The sequence below is a fragment of the Salvelinus alpinus genome, chromosome 15 (genome assembly GCF_045679555.1).
Source record: "Salvelinus alpinus chromosome 15, SLU_Salpinus.1, whole genome shotgun sequence".
Taxonomy (NCBI): domain Eukaryota; kingdom Metazoa; phylum Chordata; class Actinopteri; order Salmoniformes; family Salmonidae; genus Salvelinus; species Salvelinus alpinus.
The window spans coordinates 27,140,273-27,154,749 of record NC_092100.1 but is presented as its reverse complement, the minus strand read 5'-3'; the positions used below and the strand labels follow the sequence as shown (position 1 = coordinate 27,154,749).

At 44.7% G+C, this 14,477-nt stretch overlaps 1 protein-coding gene across 1 annotated transcript in view; it reads left to right on the top strand.

Annotated features, from left to right (window-relative positions):
• Window positions 1-14,477, top strand: part of LOC139539869 (cadherin-13-like) — a 704,975-nt gene that overhangs the window by 623,573 nt on the left and 66,925 nt on the right. Inside the window, exon 12 of the mRNA XM_071343218.1 lies at window positions 12,527-12,669. Within this exon, the coding sequence (XP_071199319.1) occupies window positions 12,527-12,669 (143 nt within the window). The remainder of the gene's footprint in view (window positions 1-12,526; window positions 12,670-14,477) is intronic.

Sequence of the window (14,477 nt, the reverse complement as noted above, 5' to 3'; positions counted from 1 at the left end):
CGCCTTTGGCAGTTCTATCTTGTCGGAAAATGTTATAGTTATGGATGTAAATTTCAGGGTTTTTGGTGGCCTTCCTAAGCCAGGATTCAGACATGGCTAGGACATCCAGGTTGGCGGGGTGTGCTAAAGCAGTGAATAAAACAAACTTAGGTAGGAGGCTTCTAATGTTAACAGGCATGAAACTAAGGCTTTTACGGTTACAGAAGGCAACAAATGAGAGCGCCTAGGGAATGGGAGTGGAGCTAGGCACTGCAGGGTGGAGCTAGGCATTTTGTGTATGTCCATTAGATGAAATCCAAATAAAAAGATGTTTAAATTACAGGTTGTAATGCAACAAAATAGGAAAAAACGCCAAGGGGGATGAATACTTTTGCAAGGCACTGTAAATGATGTCTGCGTGTTGTAGTGTGCCCTTGGCTATCCGTAAATAAAAAAAACAAGGAAATTGTGCCATCTGATTTCCTTATTATAAGCGATTTGAAATGATTTATACTTTTACTTTTAATAATTAAGTATATTTTTGCAATTACATTTACTTTTGATTCTTAGTTATGTTTTAAACCCTTGCTTTTAGACTTTTACTCAAGTAGTATTTTTCTGGGTGACATTCACTTTTACTTGAGTCAATCTCTATGAAGGTATCATTACTTTTACTCAAGTATGACAATTGAGTACTTTTTCCACCCCTGCACTTACTATGGCATGAGTTTTATGACATGGAAATGTGAAGTGCACATTTGGACTTACTGGTGTTTGGCTTGCTGGCATGACATCAAAGCGGTATTTATAAACATCCTCAAGGTCTCATCATTCAAAATACATAGAGTCCTCTTAATTTAAAGCATGGGTGCAACTTCTTGTTGGGCGAGGTGCATAAGTTCAGAATGTCTGTCAGTCAAAACCCATACATCGCTGTGAAGCGCAGAGCCAGAGCTCTGACATCATGTATAGCATGATACTATACTGCCACTGTGTCCTTGAATGGTTTTGTAATTCATAAATGACAAAAACCATATGGCTGGTCGCCGTCCGAACACAAGGAGTGGTGTTCTCACATTCAGTTTATAGTCCAGGACAGGAAGAGGTGAGGCCTCCCATTAGGAGAGCTGTGATTGGCTCAGGTGAAGGAATAGTTCCTGGATCTGGGTCAGCCCCATGCATCACCTGCATTGTTCTGTGACTTACGGCAGGGCATGAGTTAATCAATTGTCCACATAAATGAAGGGTACTTTGTACACTCTCATAACGTCTTCCACCACCTGTGTGGAAACTTGATGATCACACAGATACCAAACAGTATACTTTTCAGTCAACGAATAAGGGTAATACCTAATTGTCATAAAAGCATACCACACACATTAAAAAGTTATAACTTATTACACAGACATCTCAACAATTAATTTTGCGTTGTTTACACTGTTTGCTTGAGGAAATAAGAGAGTTTGAGGCACTTTTGCATGCAGTGTATTGTTCTCAAATGGAGAAGTTGCTTGGCTGGTGTTGTAGTCATCATTACTATTCGTCAGAACGCGGCAGGCCATCTGAGCACCATTTTGTTAAACTTGCTGCCCTTGAGCTAATCGGAGGAGCTTTGATGTAGACTAGAGGTGTGAGATGAGCAGAAGGGTGAAGGACGACTCCAGCTGGGTGCTTGCGGTGAGTGGCACCCCTCTATCTTTGTTCTCTGCCCAGTGAATAGAGCTCCTTGTGTATTCTCATTGTGGTTGATGTCTGGTGTGGATGTTTTAATTCAGCGCTCCTCTACAGTACAAGTTCAACTTATTTCATACAAGGTTTGTCTATGTTGTTAATTGGTTACAATGATGACATAATCTTGACATAAACACATTTTGTTGAAACAACATTGATTCAACCAGTCTGTGCCCAGTGAATTGTAACTCTGGGACCATATCTCTTACTATCAGGTGTATCCTATCAAGCTCTGTCTAGCTTGTAAGGGGAAACCTATTATCACCCCATCCCAGTCTGTCTCTCACTCTCTTCTCTTTGTGTCTCTGATAGATTCTCCCTCCTGGGTTGAGTGGAGGCAGATTACAGTCCAATCAGCTCTGTATTTTAGTCTCTCATTTTAGAATCAATGTAATAGAGTGCCAAATGTGTGGAGGGGGAAAGCTACAGACACATAACCATGATGCCATGAGATAATTAAAACAATCCCAAAAGGTGCCAAGAGGAAGAGAGAGAGACTGCACTGCAACGCCTCACTGAAGCGCAGATCAATTGCTTTTCTCTGTGTTAATTACAGGGTTATGATTTTCAACTGATGCAAAGAGCAGCTTTTTGTGCCTTATTATGATAATAAATGTCATTGAATGATAATTTATGGAAATATGCTACAGTGGCTGCTATTACCCTTGCAGAGAGATTGGGTGCAGTTGTCTGGGTGTACTTGGGTGTGTGTGTGTGTGTGTGTGTGCAAGTGTGCAAGTGTGCAAGTGTGTGCAAGTGTGTGCAAGTGTGTGCAAGTGTGTGTGCAAGTGTGTGTGCAAGTGTGTGTGCAAGTGTGTGCGCAAGTGTGTGCGCAAGTGTGTGCGTGCGCGTGTGCGCAAGTGTGCGCGTGTGCGCAAGTGTGCGCGTGCAAGTGTGCGCGTGCAAGTGTGCGCGTGCAAGTGTGCGCGTGCAAGTGTGCGCGTGCAAGTGTGCGCGTGCAAGTGTGTGCGTGCAAGTGTGTGCGTGCAAGTGTGCGCGTGCAAGTGTGCGCGTGTGCGTGCAAGTGTGCGCGTGTGCAAGTGTGTGTGCAAGTGTGCGCGTGTGCAAGTGTGTGTGCAAGTGTGCGCGTGTGCAAGTGTGTGTGCAAGTGTGCGCGTGTGCAAGTGTGTGTGCAAGTGTGCGCGTGTGCAAGTGTGTGTGCGTGCAAGTAAGTGACTAATGAAATCCGTCGGTAATCAGCCGATCGGCAATTCGACCATGATTATTTCAAGTTTAGATAGCTGGCCGCTAGACTAACTGACCAATCTAAAAAATCTTAGCTGACATGGGCTAATTGAGTTACTGTCAGAACCTTTGACTGCAGCAGTGTTAGTGGTACTGACTGAGGTGAGTTTGACTCTAAAGGACTGTGTCAACTGTTTGTTTCAATTACTTCTATGATATCTGTGCTGTAGTCTAGTCTACCTGCCAGTCCCAGTGTATTAGGGATGGTCCTGGACTGGGGAGAGATGGCTGGGCGGGTTTGAGCTGTCAGTGGGGTCCCCCCCATCAGACCTAGATGAATGGATGGGGAGTGACAGTCACAGTGTTAACGAGGCCAAAATAAATAGCCAACCGAAACGATGCCTGGTACGATGTGTGATGGCGGTGCTGACAGACGAGGGGCTCTGACTCCCTCTGAGCTGCTCTGTCTGACAGCTGATTGATGGCCAGTCACATTGTGTTTATTTTGCCCACTCGGCCCATCATATATATTTCCTTTCTACAGCCCTGCTATTGTGCTGATATGGAATAGAAATATGACCAGGTGTGACAATGACAATTTGTCCTGTGGGCCAGAGCAGAGCATTGTTGGGCAGCATGGGGGACTGCAATTTTCCTATCAGGCCCTATCAGTTCTCTGATTATACAGTAGCTGCAGTTCTCTCCGGGGCAGACTCGATCAAAGCCAACATCTCTGTCTTTTCACCTTGTTATCAACTGACAAATAAATGCATGTTTTTTCACAATGCTGCTTAAACATCAGAGGTTATTAGAGCCATTGTCAGCGGAGTAGCAGACAGTTTGATGAAATTAAGAAAGAGTGAACGAGGTAGTGAAGGATAAAGACAAGTAGAGAGAACGAGAGAGAGGGCTTGCTTTCATCATTCCTTTATTCACACTCCTCTGCATTCTACTGTTATCTCTACGTCCTTAATTCCTGCTCAGCTAGTTCTGAATTCTGATGAAGTCTATAGACTCCTGATGCCAAAAACAGGCCCTAAACTTTTCACATTAATTTCACATTAAGTAATGGCTGCCCTCAAATGTCTCTTTCACATACAGTGGCTCACTGATAGAGAGGAGCATTAGCATTGACTTCCTTCCCTCTGTTTCTTTCAGTCACTGATCACTGCTGTCTGACAGTGGAGAGAGGGAGCATGTTCATTGGCTTTGAAATGCTGCCAAAACGTCACACCTCAGAAGTATGCACTTGTCTAAGTCACAGTTCACTCGTCAAGGTTAGGTACATTGGCATTTCACTGCCAGACAGGTTTTGGTGTGTGTGTGTTGGGGGGGGGCTGCAGGAACGTGATCATTGCAGTCATTTAAAATGTTATCATGAAGAAAAACATTGGTTGAAATGCTGCTACATATTCAGCCATTTTAAATAACAACATATCAGATAGGAAGCCTGTAGCATTTTCCCTTCCCCACTTCCATCCACCTGCTCCAGCAGCAAACAGACCCCAGCCTCCAGCCTGAAACGGAGAGACACAGAGGGGGGCATCAATATGCAACACACCTCTGGAAATGTACTTGGTTGACACAGCGTAAAAAAGCGCAAGTGTGAAAAAGATAAATGAGTTATTGCCTATTTGGGCATTTTATTGGAGACTTAGCAGATCTGTGCCTTGCATGCTAGATGTGGACACGTGCATTGCTCCCTGAGCGGGCCAGGGTGTTGGTGTTCCAGTGATTACTGTCCCCTCTGCCCATCCGGATTAGGAGGTGCGCAGGTAGAGCAGAGCAGTTGGGCCTGTCTAATGTGATGTGATGTACAGTAAGAGTCAGCATTTCTCTCCAGCTGCTGGGGAAATTTACGACATCACTCATGTCACAGGAAACACTAATGAACAAAGGACCCCATGCTGCACTGAAACAGATGTTAGAGACAGATCCGTACTGTAGCCATACACTCACTAACTTACAGCATACACACATCCTGTGTTTTAATGTACCTATGTACTCTACTGTATCTGTCCTTTTCTCCACAGTCCACTTACAGTCCTTCATTTAGCAAATGGTCTTATCCAATGCACTTACAATAAGTGTATTTAAAAGAGGATGCAGAATAAACCACTTAGTACAAGCTTTTTCAGAAATAGTTGCTGTCAGTAAGAAGGGATATTGTGTTAGAAACAATAGAACCAATCAAATCTCTCATTGTTTTCTCACTCTCTCTCACACTCTCTCTCACACTCTCTCTCACACTCTCTCTCACACTCTCTCTCACACTCTCTCTCACACTCTCTCTCACACTCTCTTTCTCACTCTCTTTCACACTCTCTTTCACACTCTCTTTCACACTCTCTCTCACACTCTCTTTCACACTCTCTTTCACACTCTCTCTCACACTCTCTCTCACACTCTCTCTCACACTCTCTCTCACACTCTCTCTCACACTCTCTCTCACACTCTCTCTCTCACTCTCTCTCTCACTCTCTTTCACACTCTCTCTCACACTCTCTCTCACACTCTCTCTCACACTCTCTCTCACACTCTCTCTCACACTCTCTCTCACACTCTCTCTCACACTCTCTCTCACACTCTCTCTCACTCTCTCTCACACTCTCTCTCACACTCTCTCTCACACTCTCTCTCACACTCTCTTTCTCACTCTCTCTCACACTCTCTTTCACACTCTCTCTCGCACGCACGCACGCACGCACGCACGCACGCACGCACACACACACACACACACACACTGTATGCATAATCCATATGCATCTGATGCAATAGTAGTGTTATCGTGGATCCTAAAAGCCTCTCAACCTCAGAGATAACTACAGTATGTGAACTGTGTGGGTGAGCAGATTACTCCTAAAGAGTGCTGCTGCATTGTCTTGACGTCCTCTCTCAGTGTGGTACCGGCATTATCCTAGAATAGACTGCCTCATCCTGTTATGTAGTAAAAGCACTCCCCCTGAGTGGGCTGTACTGTGCCCCCTTCCCCTCCCCCCTCTGGGTGTAGGTTTTGGTTTTTGCCCTAGCACTACACATTTGAGTCAAATAATCAAAGCTTGATGAATTGGTTATTTGAATCAGCTGTGTAATGCTACGGCAAAAAACAGATTGTGCACACAGGACCGAGTTTGGGAAACCCTGCTATAAGGTGTCTGCTGGGAGGCTACTGTATAACTGTTCGATGAAAGCTGAAATGGGCTCAGTTCTTAGTAGAGTAGGGGTCAGGCCAGGATTTGCCGTATACAGTAGCTCAGGGGCTAAATTCTACCACTCAAGCAGAAATATGGGCAAATCACTATGCTATTGGACATTTTATGAAAGTGAAGTCAATTTTTAACAGTACAGGCAATTTTTGGCTCTTAGCTTTTCTCTTTTTGTGTGTGTGTGATTGAGCTTGTGTGTGTGTGTGTGTGTGTGTGTGTGTGTGTGTGTGTGTGTGTGTGTGTGTGTGTGTGTGTGTGTGTGTGTGTGTGTGTGTGTGTGTGTGTGTGTGTGTGTATGCGTGGACATGTGTGTGTTTGTGGTAAGCGAGAGAAAGGAAAGATTAAAAGGAACATTTTACATGCGGATGCAAGTGATTATTTATTGCCAATTTTGTTATGTGGCTGAAAAATATGTACCCTGTATGGGAAAGATATTTACTTTATTTTCATAATGGTTTTTAATGACCCTCTAATGACCTTAAGAGAAGGCTAATGGAGGGTCCCTGTGTATGTAAACATTGTGATGCCTCATTTAGGGTTACCATGGAGCTGGGTTGATCAAGTACCATAGCCTGGCTTCCCAGGGCTGCTCTTAATGCCACACTCACGATATGCTATTGTGGAGCGAACGTTTTTCTCTAATTACCCAGCGGTATCACTCCCCTCCCCCCCCGAACCAACACACCTCAGTCCTCCTCACTGCACACACACTCCCACTCACAGCCCCTGAACGGTCCAACTGGAGGGATTTACTGCACCTCTCCTGTGTGTGTGTGTGTGTGTGTGTGTGTGTGTGTGTGTGTGTGTGTGTGTGTGTGTGTGTGTGTGTGTGAGTGTGAGTGTGAGTGTGAGTGTGAGTGTGAGTGTGAGTGTGAGTGTGTGTGTGAGTGTGAGTGTGAGTGTGAGTGTGAGTGTGTGTGTGTGTGTGTGTCAAATCACATTTTATTTGTCACATGCTTCGTAAACAACAGGTGTAGACTAACAGTAAGATGCTTATGGGTCCTTCCCAAAACTGCAGGGAGAAATAGAAAAATAATAGATACGGGGTACCAGTACCGAGTCGATGTGCAGGGATACAAGGTAATTGAGGTAATATGTACAGTACATATAGGTCGGGTTAAAGTGACTAGGCAACAGGATAGATAATACGATCTGAGGGCCAATGCCAAATTTTGTCAACCTTCTGAGGGGGAAGAGGCATTGTCGTGCCTTCTTCACGACTGTGTTAGTGTGTGTGGACCATGATAATTTCTTAGTGATGTGGACACCGAGGAACTTAGACCTGCTCCACTACAGCTGACATTGAGGGTGACGTTGGCTGTCTCATCATCTTCGGTGATCAGGCTTACCACCATTGACTCGTCAGCAAACTTGCGCAGCCACGTAGACATGAGTGAATAGGTAGTACAGGAGGGGACTAAGCACGTACCAATAAGGGGCCCCTGTGTTGAGGGTCAGCGTGGCAAAGGTGTTGTTGCCTACCCTCACCACCTTGTGGTGGCCTGTCAGGAAGTCCAGTGTGTGTGTGTGTGTGTGTGTGTGCGCATGCATGTGTGTGAGAGAAACAGTTGCAGAGAGTCAAACATAATGATGTTGTGGATAACCGGTGGTGGAAAACCTTTTGTAAGCTTTATCATTTAACCTCTAATTCCTCCCAAACCCGGATCCGGGAGCACCCCCCACAGTAAAAAAGCTGACTAGCATAGCCTAGCATAGCGTCACAAGTAAATACTAGCATCTAAATATCATTAAATCACAAGTCCAAGACACCAGATGAAAGATACACATCTTGTGAATCCAGCCATCATTTCTGATTTTTAAAATGTTTTATAGGGAAGACACAATATGTAAATCTATTAGCTAACCACGTTAGCAAAAGACACCACTTTTTTTACTCCACCAGTTTTTTACTCCATCAGTAGCCATCACTAATTCGACCAAATAAAGATATAAATAGCCACTAACCAAGAAACAACTTCATAAGATGACAGTCTGATAACATATTTATTGTATAGCATATGTTTTTTTAGAAAAATTTGCATATTTCAGGTATAAATCACAGTTCTACATTGCAGCTGCAATCTGAAATAGTGCCGAAGCTGCCAGAATAATTACAGAGACCAAGGTCAAATACCTAATTACTCATCTTAAAACATTTCTGAAAAATACACAGCGTACAGCAAATGAAAGCCCAACATCTTGTGAATCCAGCCAATATGTCCGATCTTTTAAGTGTTTTACAGCGAAAACACAATATAGCATTATATTAGCTTAGCACAATAGCCAGAAACACAAGCAATTTACCAGCAGCACAGGTTAGCGATCGTAACAATACAGCAAAAGATATATAATTTTTGACTAACCTTGATATACTTCGTCAGATGACAGTCCTGTAACATCATATTACACAATGCATATAGGTTTTGTTCGAAAATGTGCATATTTAGCAGCACAAATCGTGGTTATACAATGTGATCAGTGGCAACAGGTCATGCATTCTGGCCGGCGCCATCTTGGAAAGGCACCTAAGTTTACGATTATTTATCGATTAGATTGACTAAAAAATACAGGTTGGACAGCAAATGAAAGATGCATTAGTTATTAATGCAACCGTTGAGTTAGATTTTTAAAATTAACGTTCCTAGACATACAGAGACCAACGTCAAATACCTAATTACTCATCTTAAAACATTTCTGAAAAATACACAGCGTACAGCAAATGAAAGCCAAATTAACGTTCCTAGACATACTAGTCTGGCGTTACAGCCAGACTAGTGCCGCAATAACGGCGGACAAATGCGTTTACATTTTTCCACATAAATACGGAATAACATCATAAATAGTTCTTACTTTTGGAGGAGCTTCCATCAGAATCTTGGGCAAGGTGTCCTTTGTCCAAAAGAATCGTTGCTTGGTTGTAAAACGTCGTCTTCAACTTCGGAATTAGCAGCTAACAATAGCTATGTGGCCACAACATTCCCAAATCCCCAAAACGCAATACTAAGGAAATTCCGAAAATAGCAATATACTCGCATAAACTGATATATTTTTAAAATAACTTCGTTATGATGTTTCTAACACCTATATCGAATTAAATTACAGATGGATATAGCTAAGGCCGATAACTGAGCGTTTCAAAATGCCATCTTGAGGTCTTGCTTTGCGCAATGACGAACGACGAAAAGAGAGCACACTTCGTTCCTTGGCCTTTTATAAGCTCTGAGAACTACGTAGACACTCCATTCCACTTCTCGTTGGTTACTGACATCCAGGGGAAGGCGGGTGCAGTTCATGTCGACCCATAGGATACATACAGAGCTTTAAACTGATCTGAGAACAGAGACTCGTTTTCAGACCTTCGCAGTTCCTGTCATGGATTTCGCTGCAGAAAGAGTTCTGGTTCACCCACAGACATAATTCAAACGGTTTTAGAAACTAGAGATTGTTTTCTATCCAATAGTAATAATAATATGCATATTGTACGAGCAAGAATTGAGTACGAGGAAGTTTAATTTGGGAACGATAAATGTCCAAGTTGAAACAGCACCCCCTGTAGTGTCAAGAGGTTGTAAGCTGCATCTGAATAGATTCTATCAACAAATAGCCAAGCAGACAATATACAACCCATGTTATAATAGATCAAGTGACTATCTGTGTACCCACAGCAGCAGGATAATCATCTTGTGTTTTCCTCTTTCTAAACTAATGAGCTTGTGTGATGTTGTGATGCCTGGTAGTGATGAAGGGCTAATAACCAGGAAGTGTGTGTATTTGTGTGCACGTGTCTGAGAGTGTAAAAATACAAAGGTGCATGTGGAGTGTTTATTGGTAAACTTAAAGAGTTTAGGGGTGGGGCTGTGTGTGTATTTTACATTTTAGTAGCACCTTAATTGGGGAGGACAGGCTCATGGTAACAGCTGGAGCAGAATTAGTGGAATGGTATCAAATACATGGTGTCCATATTTTTGATGCTATTCCATTAGCTCCGTTCCAGCCATTATTATGAGCCATCTTCCCCTCAGCAGCCACTTTTATCCCGAGCAACTTACAGTAGTGAGTGCATACATTTTTCATTCTTGTCCCCTGTGGGAATCAAACCCACAACCCTGGAGTTGCAAGTGCCATGCTCTACCAACAGAGCCAAATGGGATTGAGCCACTAAATCGGCGGTGTGTGACATGAACACAGATGTGAACCCCCAGAGGCACGGCACCATTCCCCATCCAATCAAAATGCACCTCCCATCACCTGGCTCTCAGGATCACATTAGTAGGGTCATGCCTCAGCCTCAGACTCCAGCTGCTTTCCACGCAAATACATTATTCTCTGAGGAGTTATCTGAGTTCATCCATTATCTTCACACTCCATCCACAGACATACACAGACCGCCCACTAAACCTCAGTTTCAACTTCACACAGCACACGTTGCACTTCAACAGTCTCATCATGCTTCAATTCAACAGTTTTGTGTCTTTGATAGATATTGTCATTTCAGTATCTCAATATCTTCCTTAGAAACAGTGTTAAAATGTCTTTACTGAAAAAGCTCTTACTAGCTGATGTCCTATACAAATGTATAATCTTTTGTTGCTGAGATATTCTTGCATAGCAAGGTTTAAAAAAGCTTATGTTGCTGCAGAATTGTTTTCCTGCTGTAGCCAGTTTGCTATACTGTAGCAATACTGTAGCTACAGTATCTCCATATCTAATCATGTTGTATTTGTCTCATACCATTGTCGTGACTTTACTGTCATTAATCTGATGACTGCTAATTATCTAATCAAACAACTAGGTTTAATTGTAACAACTAACTCATTAATCTAAATTCTAAATTCCCAATCTCTAAATTCCCAATCTGGCCCTCAACCATCACGGCCACCTAATAATCCCCAGTTTACAATTGGCTCATTCATCCCCCTCCTCTCCCCTGTAACTATTCCCCAGGTCGTTGCTGCAAATGAGAATGTGTTCTCAGTCAACTTACCTGGTAAAATAACGGATAAATAAAAAAATATTTAAAAAAAATTTGGATTTGGGTCACCACAAGATTGGTTCTCTAAAGAGTTACCATTTCCTGAATTAAACTCTAAATGTCTTTACCTATCACATCCATAAACAGTCAACTTATTAATCATAACCTTGTATGATATCATCATTCTGAACAGTCCTAACCTCCTGCATCTGAAAAAACTTGAGCCTTACTTATGATTCAGTACTGCTTGTTACAAAAGACATGGAGAGGGACAGAGAAACTACTCTCACATTAATCATATACTTTGCACACAAACCGCCGCCCTCTTTGAGTAAGAGATCATGAATGTATTTACGTGAAATGTCTTGGTTCTTCGTGTATTTGTCGGAACCAGGCCACCTAGGAAAGGGAGTTGGGCCTTTTCAGGTCTTCTACTGTTGTTCTCCTCTGCAGTCGTCCGGTATCCGGTGACTTTTCATGTAGTCCTGAACAGAACTACAGAATTTATTCTCCTTCCATTTGCTCTGGAAGATGCTTCTTTGAAGACAGGCTAGCCAGCCGTGTCGATGATTCACAGTGGGGTGATGAGAGTAGCGTACTACGGTGATTTGAGAAGAGTAGTAGAATGGTTCCACTTAAATTCACTTTTGAAGATACTTTACTTAGGACGGCTAATCAGCCGTACCAATGATTGTCTGGGAGGAGACTTTATCGTCTCTACCACGTGTTTAGATTTCAGAGTTCAAACCACATTAAACATGAGCTGCAGCTCCATTTCTCTCTGGTCTGATATGTTAATTCTTAACCCGTCATTTTATACAGTTTGTTCAAAAGGGCGGTTCTGTCAGGCTGACATGCTGTCTGACCTCCCCCAGGGGCATGACTTTTCACTGTGCAAAGTTATGTAAATCAATTATCTCTTATGGCTCCTAAAATCATGTCCCTCTCTAAACAAAAATACTTTCATAATTTTTCATATTTCATGCACAATGCATCGGATGGACACTTCACACATATAGTGGGTATACTTCCCAAATTACAGTATTTCCTTTATAACAGTTTTAATGACATCACAAAATAACAACCAAACCGACATTAGTGTTTCTTTAGGTCGCCTCTGACCATTCCCCACATTCTATGTTAGATATATTGTTCCAGTATTCACTTTAAAACATGTTAGAGTTTTGGGGGGAAAAGGTCTGTGTAGAGGCACATTCCTCTGGAGAATATTGGAGAGGGAGATGCTGAATGTTCTGTCTTTGATTTACAACAGGGTGTGAGCTGTCAACACCCACCAGTTCCCTTATCCCCCCCTCTATGGGTGAGAGGGGGTATGGTTGAAGTTTTCTATTGCCATGCTGATCTGACCTATTTTGATCCTCACAGGACAGTCATGACACCATGGCATTGCCCTGACTATATTCTGATCAGCTGTCATCTGTTCCCTGTTCAGGTTTGCAGTTCTGAGAGACCCGGCTAACTGGCTTAGTGTGAACCCGGTTAGAGGTACGGTCAACACCTCTGCCAATCTGGACAGAGAGTCGCCTTACGTTCAAGACAACAAATACACTGCCATCTTCATGGCCACAGACAACGGTAAGTCAGAGATTCAGTAAATCTCTTTTAATAGTGATGTGGAGTCCTCAAAAAATGGTGTGATGATAATCTATTCTGCATCTGGAGAGAATGTGGTATAAGGAATATTTCATAAAATGTCATGTCTAATCCTCAAATAATACCCTTACAACTTCAAAGACAGATTTGAAATAGTACACCAACACAAAAAAAGCTGTCACGGCCATCAAATGAAGTAGACCAAAGCGCAGCGTGGTCAGCGTACATATTCCTTTAATTTAGGATGACGCCGACAAAAACAATAAACAATACAAAAACAACCGTGAAGCTTAACAATGTGCCACAAACAAAGTTAACTTCCCACAAAGAAAGGATGGAAAAGGGCTACCTAAGTATGGTTCCCAATCAGAGACAACGATAGACAGCTGTCCCTGATTGAGAACCATACCTGGCCAAAACATAGAATTACAAAATCATAGAATGCCCACCCCAAATCACACCTTGACCAAACCAAATAGAGACATAAAAAGGCTCTCTAAGGTCAGGGCGTGACAGTACCCCCCCCCCCCCCAAAGGTGCGGACTCCGGCCGCAAAACCTGAACCGATAGGGGAGGGTCTGGGTGGGCATCTATCCGCGGTGGTGGCTCAGGTGCGGGACGCAGACCCCGCTCCACCACTGGCTCACCCCACTTTGGTGGAACCTCTGTTGCGGGAACCCTCGTCGCCGACCCCGGACTGGGGACTCTTGTTGCGGGCCCCGGACTGGGCACCCTCGTCGCCGACCCCGGACTGGGGACCCTTGTTGCGTGCCCCGGACTGAGCACCCTCGTTGCGGGCCCCGGACTGGGCACCCTCGTTGCGGGCCCCGGACTGGTGACTGTCGCTGGAAGCTCCGGACTGGGGACCCTCGTTGCAGGCCGCGGACTGGGGACCTTCGCTGGAGGCCCCGGACTGGGGACCGTCGCTGGAGGCTCCGGACTGGAGAATGTCGCTGGAGGCTCCGGAATGGAGAATGTCGCTGGAGGCTCCGGACTGGAGACCATCGCTGGAGGCTCCGGACTGGGGACCGTCGCTGGAGGCTCCGGGCTGGGGACCATCGCTAGATGCTCCGGACTGGAGACCGTCGCTGGAGGCTCCGGACTGGAGGCCGTCGTTGGAGGCTTCGTGCCATGACTCCTCACTGGAGGCTTCGTGCCATGGATCATCACTGGAGGCTTCTTGCCATGGATCATCACTGGAGGCTTCGTGCCATGGATCATCACTGGAGGCTTCTTGCCATGGATCATCACTGGAGGCTTCGTGCCATGGATCATCACTGGAGGCTTCTTGCCATGGATCATCACTGTAGTGAGGAGACGTATGGGCAGTCTGGAATGTGGAGCTGCCACAGGGCTCACCAGGCTGGGGAGACATACAGGAGGCCTGGTTCTGGCAGCAGGCACAGGAGTCACCAGGCTGGGGAGACATACTGGAGGCTTGGTTCTGGCAGCGGGCACAGGACTCACCAGGCTGGAGAGACATACAGGAGGCTTTGTCCTTGGCAGAGGCACCGGATACACTTGGCCGTGGAGGCGCACTGGAGGTCTCAAGCTTAGAGCCTGCACAACCCGTCCTGGCTGGATGGTTATCTTCGCCCTGCACATACGGGGCGCTGGCACAGGACGCACTGGGCTGTGCAGACGCATCGGAGACACTGTGCGTAGAGCCGGCACAGGATATACTGGGCCGTGGAGGCGCACTGGAGGTCTGGAGAGCAGGGCTGGCACAACCCGTCCTGGCTGGATGCTCACCCTAGCCCGGCAGATGCGGGGAGCTGGGATGTAGCGCA